This window comes from Xenopus tropicalis, chromosome 7 (assembly GCF_000004195.4).
Source record: "Xenopus tropicalis strain Nigerian chromosome 7, UCB_Xtro_10.0, whole genome shotgun sequence".
Classification (NCBI taxonomy): Eukaryota; Metazoa; Chordata; class Amphibia; order Anura; family Pipidae; genus Xenopus; species Xenopus tropicalis.
The window spans coordinates 39,637,232-39,650,753 of record NC_030683.2 but is presented as its reverse complement, the minus strand read 5'-3'; the positions used below and the strand labels follow the sequence as shown (position 1 = coordinate 39,650,753).

Here is a 13,522-nt window from a genome sequence, read left to right as displayed (position 1 = left end):
GGACCTCCACCCATAAACTTCATTTTGCTTATTAAGAGAAAAAATTCTGTGGTTTTAACACTATTTTAAATAAGTGAGCAAAGAGAATAAAAGGGTTAAACAAATGCTGCTTTCAGTTCCTTTATTTATATTGTGCTGACTTGTTTATGAAGTATCTTACCGAGATTAATAATTATTCACAGCAGCCCTTGCTTCAGTGGAGCTTACAGTATAAATTCCCTTTTTTAATTCATAGTCATCCTCATTACTCCAGCAGAAGCCAATAAACTTGGCTTTATATTTTTGGATTGGCGGAGGAAACCCATTCATACACATATGGAACAAGCAAACTTCTTCAGTGCCCAGGTTTGAACTCTGCAAGGACACAGAGCATGGTGGCTCTGTGTCCTTGCAGAATGTTTCTACCAGAATGTTTCTACCTTTAATAATAAAAACTGCTCAAAATATGCAGGTGTTCCTATAAATGAACCCAAAATGGTTGGAAGTATAGTCATCTGGACATGACACAAAGATGTAATAATACTCTGACTTGACGTACAGTAAGATCACCAGGGTAAGACACTTATTTGCATGCTCTTGACTCCACTGGTTTCACTATGAGTTAGAAATGAACAACCAGAAATTTCACTTCCTCCGGCAGAGGATGAAATAGAATGCGAAAATGTTAGTTTAACATCTCTAAACAAACACGCACATATTCATTATAAAGAAAGATGTATGAATGTATCTGACAGCATACCTGAGCTGCCTGGGGCCAGTTTAAACACACATATATATATGAGGTATCCACTTCAACCACAGTATGCAAAATATTCTTTTGACAATCCTCTGTGGAGAGACATTTTTACAGTGCACAAATAAAACAGAACAGCACATTTCTGCACAGAGAGAAATTAGTGTACGCTGTTTAGAAGTAGAATGTTATCCAAGTTGTGCATGCAAAATGTCCTCGGTTAATATTGATTGACATTGATTTCTGAGGGCATTGAGTGCCTGGGAAAGAGGTTAATAAATACATATATGGCCATTCTAGAAAGTAATTATTTTGTAAGAAGTAACACATACTCAAATTGTGTAGCAACCATGCTAATCACAGTATGTGTGGTTTTCATTCAACTGTAATTGTCTTGACAGTCTGAATGCAAAGTGTGATATATGTTGGATGTGGTAAATAAATTACATCGGAATGGACATAGATTGCCTATTCCTAATATAAGCAGCACTGTCCAAATTATCCAGTCAAAAAGCTAGAAGTGGAGTAGGTGATGGGAATAGGTCCAAGCTAGGAGTGCTGAACAGAACTGAACTCAAGACTACAGAACTGCAGAGAAGCATTGCTTTCTACTACATCACAAACTGAACAGTAGGGTCAAAATTATTACTGAAATGACCAACAGGAATGCGAGTAAGACTGGAGAAATAGGCAATATAGTGCCCTGGATAGAACTGAACCAATGACTACAGCACTACAGAGAAGCATTGCAAACTCAACTGTAGAGTGAATGTTATTACTGAAATCGCCACCTGGAATAGAAGTAAGATAGGTGGAATAGGTTATATAGTATACTGGATGGAACAGAACCCATAACAGCAGAATTCCAGAAAAGCATTGCTAATTACTATACCGCCAAGTCAACGGTACGGTCTACATTATTACTGAAATCGCCAACTGGAATTAAAGTAAGATTGGTGGAATAGGCAATATAGTGTCCTGGATAGAAATCAACCCATGACTACTGCGCTACAGAGGAGCATTGCTAACTACTACACCACAAACTTAACTGGAAAGACAGCAAGACTGGGGCATACCGCTTGTAAATTGTGCTTATATGCTCTTGCATCAGTTGAATGGTGTGCAAATACTGTTACAAATGCAGCAAAGCCTGAAATGCTCATATCATGAACACATCATGTGCCTAATAATCATGTGTCTAATTTATGAAATGGCCACAACCTTAGGTGCAAGTGGCAGCACATAGATTTCAAAGAACCACATATTTACTGTAATTCTGGGAAGGTATTCATGCATTGTGGGTAAAAAAAAAACATGGCAGATTGCTCTGATCTGTTTTGGAGCCTTACTGCAAAGTTTGTTACAGGTCTAATCATCTGTAGAAACCAGTCAGCAGGTAGCATTTACCAATTGGCTGCTATGGGCTACTCCACCTGTGCAAACTGTGCTTTTTATTACATGTGGGGGGGCAATAGTTTTATTGGGTTGTTTACAGCAACTGTGATTTACATAAACAACAATTAAGGGAAAAACAGTCAGCTCACAAAGATCTTACACAACCTTCTTACTTAATAGCTTGGGGTTTTCTTGATTTGCTAACTGCTGGGAAAACTGTGTTTTCCTTAATACGTGCATGAGAAAAATGTTGGTTTTTAAATGGTTAATATGGTAAGAACTGTATAAGAACTGTATATTGCCAGAGAGGGCCTCTACAAAGAATGATTGCAACCTATACATGTAACGTACTTGGAATGCTATGGTGAAAAAACATGGCAAATTGCACCAAATTGTTGGTGTCTACCTCTTTCACCCCACTGGTGAAATAAGCCCAATAATTGTTCAATCTATAAAGTCTCAATTAACTTTTAAGATGCATTTACTCTTTGTGTGTCCTAACTGCAAGACTGCATAAATTGCATTTTTCAGTGAATTATAAAATGACTAAGTTACTTACCAAGATAAATTTTCTCTGTTACTGCTTTTATATACAGTTCAGAGTCATCATCGCAGGAAAGCTTCGTCCATTGTGACCAGTCTTTAAAAGACCAAGACAAATCCTCATCATCAGTTACTCCACAAAACAGAACAACTATTTTTTTTGTGGGGCTCAGAACTCTTTGCAAGTCAGTCAGGACAAGTTGGTTGTTAAAACTTTCTGCCAGGTCTCCGGATAAGAGAATCACTATACATTTGCTGTTTTGGAATTTTAAAAAATCTTCTTGTTCTAGTGGATCCTCATTTATTTCATAGCTTTCAGTCTGTAGATTATGGAGCTCATCACTTGTTTTAAAGAGATCCTTAAGATATTGGCACCACTGTATTGCATCACATCCATGGACTATAAACACATCACAATGACCTGCAATTCCAAAGAATAAGAAAATATAATTTCATATGCATGCAATATTTAGGAATTACTTGTTTCACTTTAATGATATAGTGGCACCATGTTTATTATATTATTATAATCTAGATTAAATTGTATTTTAATCATGCAGTAGGTGTGCTGGCCTCTGTATCCATGTATCCTTGATACATGTTTCCTTTTATTGCTGCCAAGTTATAATGCTATTTGAATATGCCTGTCAATTTGTCAGTATAGTCATTAATATGAAAAGGAATAATAAGAATATTAACAAAGAAAGATTTTCCTGGCACATTTGTGTGAAGTTGTTTGTTTGAATAGGACAAGTGCCTTTCTAATTCTTTAGGATTGAAAATAATACAAATTAATAGATAAATCCATACTATTTGCTCAGCAAGGTCACTCTCATTATAACTGATTATAACACAGGTGTAAAAACTCAAAAGCTGAAATAAAAACAACAATCTTCCTGGTTACCAGCAACATTAATTATACACGGGGATAATAATAGCTGAAAGTTGATTTATAATAATTTACTTCCTGTTATTTGAAATGTGTATATTGATTGTTTTATAGTTACATTCCTATTGTTATACTGTTGCTTCTGCATTCAATTAGATGGGGTGACCTTTGTCTAGAGGCCTTTATAAAAGCACCCAGGATATCACAGCAGGATCACTATGACTAGTGGTGTGGCAATTAACTATTTGTTTTGGGCATCAATGTGGCTTGCAGTGGCAGAAGCCCTACACCCTCCCTTATATACTGTAGCTGGGTGTTCACCTAAACAGTTCTTTATTCCCAGTTTTCCTTGGTGTTTAATCAAAAAGTCACCCATTGTTTCATTTTCTAAAAGCTGGAATTTGTGAATTTACCAGAATATACCAGCGTTAACAGCTACTGACATGCATTATTTACTGACTGATTATATACTGACATGCGTTATATAACAGTTACTGACATGCATTATATATAGCAAGAAGACATATCTATACACTAGCAATCGAGGTATAGAAATATGCTACAAATTAAGAGTTTGTGCCCTGCCAACATGCATGCAGTAATAACGGTGAGAGAGTATTGCAGACAGAGGATTGAAAGCCCAGCATGTAGCTTTCCATTCACATTAAAGGAAACTGCCTGGCACCCCTGGTAAAGGCACTTCTTGACTTGATGAAGTTTTAGTTGATAACTGCTTGCGTTAGTAGGGCTTTTGGGGGCAGTTTATTAAAGTTGTTGCATAATGAAAATGTATTTCTAAGCAGCTTGTAATTGAATTAAAATCAGCATCTGCCTAGGTAGCTTCTCTGCACTACTGACTCCTGAGACCTGGCCTAGCCTAAGGGGGATCTGACTTTTGATACTTGTTACAGAACAGATAGAGATATGCTTCCAACTGTGTACATACCGTACTTCATTTCATGCTGTCTGGCCAATCCCTGTTGGGCAGGCCATTGGCCTGAACAAATATAACAAAAAAAAATATGGCCATACCATACAGTATCTATTCAGCCCATGGTCCTATCAATTGTATACCATATAAAGGATTGGCCCGTGTAAGTCTCCCTTATGGCTTTATTGAACACAAACAGACCAAATGGCTATGTTAAAGCACCAAAGAGAACATAGTTGAACACAGCAGAGTTAAATACTTTATTTATTAAAATGTGAGTTTAAAGCCGACTAAAAAAAAGAGTTTCACATCCAAATAATAAAATAATATGCCAGGTCAAATTCATCAATTTAGTTTTTGGTGTTACTCATCTTTTAAAAGCTGTATTTAAAAAAATACACCCCTCCATCAACTTTAGCTCAAATGCAGGTTAGGACAATCTATAACTCTATGTAAAGTCGAACTGTCTTGTGCTGCCCCTTATATATATCACCATGCAGTAAATATGTGTATTTGTGAGTCTCTATACCTTGCAGAATCAGATTCGTCAAAAAAAGCTGATATTTCTGTAGACAAAGGTCTTTGAAAAATAGTTACTATTTTGGTACTATTACTATTTTTACTATTTTGAATGGTTCCTATTTTATGTTAGACCTACAAAAATATTTCATTAGGTGTACTATTTGCCGATACATTCAAAAGGTCACCTTTTACATCTTCCATCACAAATGTTTTCTCAAAGGGAAAACTAATAAAGATCACCTATAAATTACCCAGGGGAAAAAAGAACAATCAATTCGAAAAATCACGTACATATTTAAAACAAATTCAGAATATATTGGTTCCTATTGCCTTGTCCTGAAGAAAGCATCATTTTATCAACAATATTTCAGCCTAAAAGTGATTTATATTATTTACTATATACTGTAAATCAGCACTGGTAAGCAAAAGTCTTTAACTCTTTTAAGTCAACCTTAGTTTCTGAGATTTCTTTGATGGTGCTGGGAAATGTCTCAACCACTTTATAGCATGTTAAAGGCAGTATCATGCACAGAATTTTCTCCACTGGCATATCAATGCTATCTGTGCGCTTGGATCCCTAAGCAGACACTGGGCCTGCTAACTCTATTGTTATGGCATCTGATCAAAAGCTGGTACATTCCCTAAAATATAAAAGGCAAGTTACATAATTCAGAAAACAGCAAACTGTTCCTACAGATCCTTACTTTTTACATAAAGGTAAAAAACAATATAAAATGCTACAGAAGTAACTTTTTACATAAAGGTAAAAAACAATATAAAATGCTACAGAAGTAGTGTATTTTGTAATCATATTATTTACACCTTATTGGGTTTCGTTGTTTGCACTCGCTAAACATTATGGTTTTGATTGGGAATAGTTTCCACCTTGCATGATAGTTGCAGGGCTGCTGTCTTTAGAGCTGGTAACACCTTTGCAACACATATACTGTAAAGTTATATATTTCTATTTGAAATGGAAAAACATCAAATAAGTGGTAATTACTGTTGGTGTAATTTATGTGGTGTTGATCTCTAAGCTACTACAATAAGACCAAAAGCTACCACAATAAGACAAAGGGGAGTATTTATTATGCTGTGTAAAACTAATTTGCCAAAAAAACGGAGTAAAAAGCTGCGTAAAATAAATGGAAAAGAACGCCATCTGAATGCCAGATATTACGCCGTTATTTTCAGTAAGTTTCGGTGGAAGAAAAAATGCATAAAAAATTACGCTGTTTTTACACGGCGAAGCCTGGCGAATTTTCTCGCCATTTTTTACACAGCATAATAAATATGCCCCTAAATTGGATGCTGGGTCATTTATAAAATAAAGAATCTTGGTTACCTTTTGTCCCATGGAAAACCCACTCAACCAACATTTTTACCATACGGCTTGCTTTCAAAACTAGGGGCCTGTGTTCAATTCTAACCTGCTAAGAATGTTTAGGCTCTTCCTGTGGTTCTAATTTTAACTCCAACACTACAAATAGATAGTGACAAGCTGATTGGTTCCCCTAATTCATAACAGGTCACAGATATATAAAATATTATGATCAGTGGTATAACAAGGGAGGAAGCAGACCCCACAGCTGTGGAAGTGGGGGGCCTGGCGCAGGGGGTAGTCACTGGTCACCCACAATTGTGTTCAAGGGGTACCCAATTTTATTCCACCATATTTTCAGGGATATACAGAACATCACGTAAGTTGCTCAATTTGCAATCTAATAGACCTTCAAGCTGGGCTTCTAGGGGCATATTGGAAAGCCAGTAGGTATGTTCTCTAAATCTCACCTTAACTGGTCTTCATTGGGGTCCCTGCAGCCGTTTGTCCAGGTCCTCATAAAAGGTGGCAGCCCCACAGATTGGAGAGTAATCTATGCAAATTGTGACACTTTGGCACTTTCAGATCAAGGTGGACTAATTTGATAATTAGAGCATAATATGTGACCATGTCTGTGCTTGCAGGTAAAATCATATTGTTGTTAGATACCAAATAAAATAAGATAACGTACTGTGTTGGCAATATCAGGTAGGGCAATTACAGGAGTTTTCATGATATCCTGACTGTTGCCTTGCTTTTAAAAGAGAAGCAGTAATCTACAGTGGTGAATGGATGAATTTACCCCATTTTCGGCCCTGTGTATCTTGTGCATCTTACATCATTCAGCAAGATTGATTACAGTCTAACACCATCTCTGGCTGCTTGCCTATTTCAGACAGGTTTATTTAAAGGTCTACTTCCTTGTCAATATGACCCCAAACCTAAAGATACATTCCCACACCCTATAAATGCTGCCTCTGTGATGCCCACCCACTCTGTTATCACTGTTATTAAACTTGTTTAATAAGAATTTTCAAGGCTTCCTTTGCTGGAACAAGAACTATGATATCACTAACATTCTTTCTTTTTCCCTGTTTGGGCACACATAACAAACGAGCAGTGTTTTCAGGGAAGTACGAACAACAATTTAGAATTGTATACGCTCATTTTAAACTGTTAATAAAAGGGTGAACAAAAGAAAAGTTTTGCCCACAAAGCCAACATAAACTTTGGATATCATTCATGTAAACATAGACATATGAAAAGCAGAATTGCGGTATGCAAGGTGTAACTGCAATTTGGAAAGAGCAATTTTAAAAGTACAGACATTTCAAAAATTTAGCACAGAGAAGCCCAACCTTCCACTGTTGTTGCCTTTGACCTTGCTGAACTAATGTAAAATACCTAAGCTAGTTTAACAGAGATAGACGAAGCAGATGGTCCACCTTCCTCCGCAAAAGTTTTTTACACAGAGAGAGGGAATTGGATCCGCTGTCATGCACTCCTTCCCGTAGCTCTATTCACAGGCATGATGGCAGCCTATGTCACCTACACAGAGTGAATATTGGCTCCAAAGCACAAAAGTACACTTCGCATGCCCCTGCCCTTAGGCTATGGTCATATTGGGCCCTTGGCAAAGATCTGGTTGTTGGGCCACACCCACTTTGTGGCTACACCCCTTAATGCCGTGCGTTTTACCAAAACATAAACCAGTGCAGTAAACATGATTAAATAGTCCCACACTTCATAAGCCTACATGATTGTGCAATTAACATATTAACATTTAAAGAATTTTAAAGTGTACAAAAACAAACACAAAATTCATAATGGCAATTCACAATAAACAAGGGCAATTGTCCATAAGAAAAACATCCGTGAAAAAACATACTTCCAATGGTATTAGTTAAATCTGTAAAAAATTAGAAAAATCTTTAAAATAAGTACATATATACACCACCTATCCCAATTGCTCAAAGCAATTCACACCAAAAGATACTTTGTGCCCTTTATTGTTACATAGTAGTATTAAACAAACAAAGTATCCTTGTATATTATTGTCAGTAATAGGAAATCACTCAAGTCTAAAGGTAACACATGTTACCAAGTAAACTAACCCTGAATCAGGAAAAAAAACATTTTCCTAAAGGGGTACACCCCTGAAACGTTGCTGCAACACTTTGAATAAACACGCAGGGGCTAAGCCCCGCTTAGGGCTCTGGCACATGGGGAGATTAGTTGCCCGCAACAAAACTCCCTGTTCGCGGGCGACTAATCTCCCCGAGTTGCCTTCCCCTGCCATCCCACCGGCGAAAATGTAAGTCGCCGGTGGGATGGCACACGCGGCGGCGTGATTTCGCGCAAATCGACGAAAAAGCCTCGCGAGGCAACTTCGCGATTTGCGCGAAATCGCGCCGCCGCATGTGCCATCCCACCGGCGACTTACATTTTCTAATCTAATCTCCCTGTGTGCCAGAGCCCTTACATTACGATGTTGAGTCATCGCCTGTGAGTCCTACCCGAAGGCATGGGCACCGATGCTCATGTGTCCAAGGCTTTCGCCAATGAACAGCATGTGCGGGCAGATCCACCTTCGCCGAAGCTAGGGTGAGAACCACCAAGTCTTGGCCTAGGGTCAAGCCCAGAGGACTATGACACCTATCCAGGTTGCACAAATCAAACACAAAAAGGGTGCAGATGTGTACAGGTGCAATGCCATTAATCGCTTTGGTTAGGCTCCAGCTGGCGGCTGTAAAGAAAAAAAGGAAAATACCTCCCGCCCACCTAATGGCAGGGGCAAAGGAAGTGAAGCATGATTAGGCAGAAGGAGCATGTGCAAAGCCCCCGACAAAAAATAAGCCAGCAGCTCTTCCCTAATGGGAACACAGCTCCTCCGCTTTCATCAAGCTTCAGCTTCAGCACTATTAGCAATAATCACGCCTCGGCTGGACCTCATTGGCTATGATACTGCCACTGTGCAAAGCCCCGCTTACATTACACTCGTTGTGCCAAAATATTTTGCTCGATTGTGGTGGGAGTACCGACTCTCTAGGCTGTGCATTGAGTTTTCAGTACTGGAGGAGATAAGGGAGAAGCATTACCTACACTTGCACATGCAAAATACCATTAGCAAAGTTTTCTTAAAATGACTGAAACACACTGACTAAAGGTCCCCATACACGGTAAGATCCGCTCGCTTGGCGGATCTTCCCCCGATATCCCCACCTACGGGTGGGCGATATCAGGGAGCTTGAAGTTAAAAAAAAAAATAATCAGATCATTTGGCCCTGGGGCCAAACGATCGGATTATGTAGGCGGCAATGGGGCAGTCGGTTCGGGGACCGCATCAACGAGCCGATGCGGTCCCCGATCCGACTGGATCTTCTAACCTGGCCGACCGATAGCTGGCCAATTTCAGGCCAGATATCGGTCGGCCAGCCCGCTTGTTTCTGCCCATACACGGGAAGATAAGCTGCCGAGTCAGTCCAAGGGAATACCTCTGAGTTGGCGCTCCCAAAACACCCACAAGTAAAAAATACCAGTTTATTTGTATTTACCAAATTACTACAATATACAGTGAATTAAATACAGTGATAGAAGATGGAATAAATAATCTGTACATTAATTCATTCAGATACACAAATGTACAATAATTTAAAAAAATATGTACAGTAAAAAATGATTACATGAATTCATTAATCATTAAAAGACCTATAATTTAATCTCATAAGAGGTTAAAAAGAAGAATTAGGTGGCATGATAGTTAAATAAGAACCTATCTGAGAGAATATCAATCGATTAATTTGACCTGCCACAGTCCAGGGTAAGTTGCTTAATTGGCCAGCAAAGGCTGAAAGAATGTTAAAGCTGGCTATACTCAGGCTAATCAATAGGACGCCCTATTGGGATGTAAATGCTTCCCCCCTCACAAGCAAAATATAAAAGAGAAAGGGACCCCACGAGAGTTGCTAACCGTGCAACTCTTCTAGCTAGTCCCGGCCGGGAACTTACTTGTTCAGCGCACAGAGAGAGGAGCGGACCAAACACTTGCCGCTTCGGGCCGATTAGGCAGTGACGTCACCGAAGCTTCGTCCTTCACTACGGATCCTCTCATGTGCCAAAAGGTCGACGCGTTTCGCGCTCTTGCGCTTCTTCATAGACCACTCAAGTCAGTCCAAGGGACCGATATCGGCAGCTTCTATCTGCCCGTGTATGGGGGCCTTAACTGTGTAATGGACATTGCAGTGGATTTGGAAAACTTGACACAGGACAGGCAAATTCAATATTTCTGATTGGGTGGTGATGGTGCTGACAGTGACATCTATTGACTGGTTGCCCTCACCCCAAGTCTGATAAAACAAAATTTCACTGTGCTGTCCGTGGGCCCTGGGCAGATGCCCCTTATGCCCTCTAAGTGCAGCCTTAGTAAAGTCTTGAATGCATGTCAAGAGGAAATAAGTGGTTGATGGGGTTTTGGGGAATAGAAGAATGTAATAATGCTGGCAGATAAGTTTAGAGATACAGAGTGGGGCAGAGTTGTGAAGTGAACATTAATGTCAGTAGACTGAATTTTATAGCAGAAACCAGTGTAGGGATTGGCAGCGTAGCATTGCATAGGAAAAGTGGTTGGTAATCTGTATTAGCCTGGCAGATATATTTGTTGAGGAATGGGCTGGTGACAGCCTCTGGAGAGGTAGGCCAATGAGTAGATAGTTGCAGTAGTCAGTGTGTGACATGATGGAAGTCAGAGATAGTGATAAACAGTCATATTTTTCAAATGTCCATAGATGAAAATTAGATGATTTAATTATTGATTGGATATGAAGAGTGAAGGAGAGAGTGTTATCAAAGATAACCCCAATCCACCTGGCCTGAGGAGAAGGGGTGATAGTGCAGTCATTAACTGTGCTAGACATTTCTAGGATGTCATGATGATGGAGGGAGGAAAGAGGACCATTCCAGCCTTAGACTAGTACCGTGTTGCTGGGACAAAGTAGTATTGGCACAAACAGCAGCAAACAAGAAAACACAATAGAAGAAATCCAAGTTAAGAGATAAATTGAGTATTGACATTGTGGAGGTGGTATTTTAAAACCATATGAATTGATTAGTTGGCCAGGAGAAAAAGTATACAAAGAGAACAATAAAGGATCTGAGACAGAGCCTTGGAGAACCCCAACAGAGAGGTAGTGAGGAATATGATACTCCATTGTAAAAGACTGATTTGACAGGCAAGAGAAATAACAAAACAGGGAAGTGTCACAAAAGCCAAGAAAATTGAGAAAGTGGAAAAGAAGGGGTGACTGTTCAAGAGTATCTAGGAGTATACATAAGTACAAGTGGATTTTGTCTTTGTAATAAGTCTTTAGTGATCATGTTAGAGCAGTTTCGGCAGAAAATGTTGTGGCCACATTGCATGGGTCTAAGCCATGATTAAAGAGCAAGAGAATTGTTCAGTTATATACCAAGAGAAGGAATGTTAAACACCCCCAAGGGATGATATCTAAGAGCACAAGCCAGTGCTCCTGTTCACTGAAAACTGCACTGGCCCAGGGAACTACAGTAGGAATACCATGCTGCCATGTTCTTCTTTCTGGAACCTCTTTACAAGTGTTTTTTTGCTGCCTCTGGTAATTTTATTTTAGTAATCTCAACTTGTCTCATAGCAAATTAACACTGGTGATCATTAAGGTCTTGATCCTATGTCATTCAGATAACAATCAGCACCATTTCTGTTCTCTTTTACATATATAGTGATATGGGACTTTGTTAAACACACACGACACAATATGTGTTTTTACTAAACAGGGTAAAATGGTTGTTTTAGCACAGGATTTATAGCCAGGGCTTCCTCTTTAACTACCTCTCACATTCACCCGATCAGTGCATGTGCAGAACTTCTATCCCCCTCCTGCCTAGCTCCGCCACCAGATTTAGCCATAAAGCACATTCCTTCATTTATTTAGCCATAAATGTCTACTTCAGAATATTGGGCCTACCTCTCTAAAGCCGCCACAGTGGGCATTGCCCTTTGGCTCTGGCTAGAAAATAGTGCACAGAGCATGTGCAGTGAATCAGCAGAAAAGAAGATGGGGGGCTACTGGGACATGGTACAGAAACCCAAAACTAAATGTACAACATTTCTGTACAAAGCACATTCCTTCATTTATTTTTGTTTTGCTTTTTAACATATCAATATGTTGCCATACTGTTTGTTTTTATGGAATCAGCCTTACTAGGCTTTAACATATCAAAATGTTGCCGTACTGTTTGTTTTAATGGAATCAGCCTGACTAGGCTTTAACATATCAAAATGTTGCCATACTGTTTGTTTTAATGGAATCAGCCTTACTAGGCTTTAACATATCAAAATGTTGCCGTACTGTTTGTTTTAATGGAATCAGCCTTACTAGGCTTAACATATCAAAATGTTGCCATTCTGTTTGTTTTAATGGAATCAGTCTTACTAGGCTTTAAGCAAAACAAACCCCTAGTTACAAAACTGTTGCTCACTATAAAGGCAAGCAATATGGCAGCACCCACTCATCTTTGTAAAATCACATTTACAAAAAAGGAATATTTTGATCATGTAATAAATCAGGGTTTCTGCAGAGATTAACTAAATCCTGAATGCAATTTAGAATTTTTTTTGTCTTTGTTTTTTTTAATAATGTATTTATTTTTCAGTAGAATACTGCATAAGAGTATGCAGCCAGACCAGACCTGAACTCATATTGTCATGAACCTGTCTAAACAACTTGAAAAACAACATTTTTTACTACAGAGAAGCAGGCATATTTGCTGATAATGTACATTTTGGCCCTTTATGACAAATGATTCTGTGTTTACCAGAATTCAAAAATTACAGCTGGCAAAAGGCCAAACATTATATACTGTAGATTTATACTGTAGATTATGTAATGTATTTCCTCTTTAAAAAAAGGCACAGTTATTTCTAAAGTTACCACAGAGAATAACATTTCTAAAAGAAAAAAACCTAGGTACAGGTATGGGACCCGTTATCTGGAAACCTGTTATTCAGAAAGTTCCAAATTACGGAAAGGCCATCTCCCATAGACTCCATTGTAAGAAAATAATTCAGATTTTTTAAAAATATTCCCTTTTTCTCTGTAATATTAAAACAATACCTTGTACTTCATCCCAACTAAAATATAATTAATCTTTATTGGA

General features: G+C 38.6%; 1 protein-coding gene and 1 pseudogene across 2 annotated transcripts in view; both read right to left on the bottom strand.

The window, feature by feature from the left end:
- pik3ap1 (phosphoinositide-3-kinase adaptor protein 1) overlaps positions 1 to 13,522 on the bottom strand; it is a 50,949-nt gene that overhangs the window by 36,386 nt on the left and 1,041 nt on the right. For both annotated transcript variants that reach the window (XM_012966844.3, XM_012966845.3), the window contains exon 2: positions 2,688 to 3,092. In XM_012966844.3, the coding sequence (XP_012822298.1) occupies positions 2,688 to 3,092 (405 nt within the window). The remainder of the gene's footprint in view (positions 1 to 2,687; positions 3,093 to 13,522) is intronic.
- LOC116412585 lies at positions 9,159 to 9,316 on the bottom strand (annotated as a pseudogene).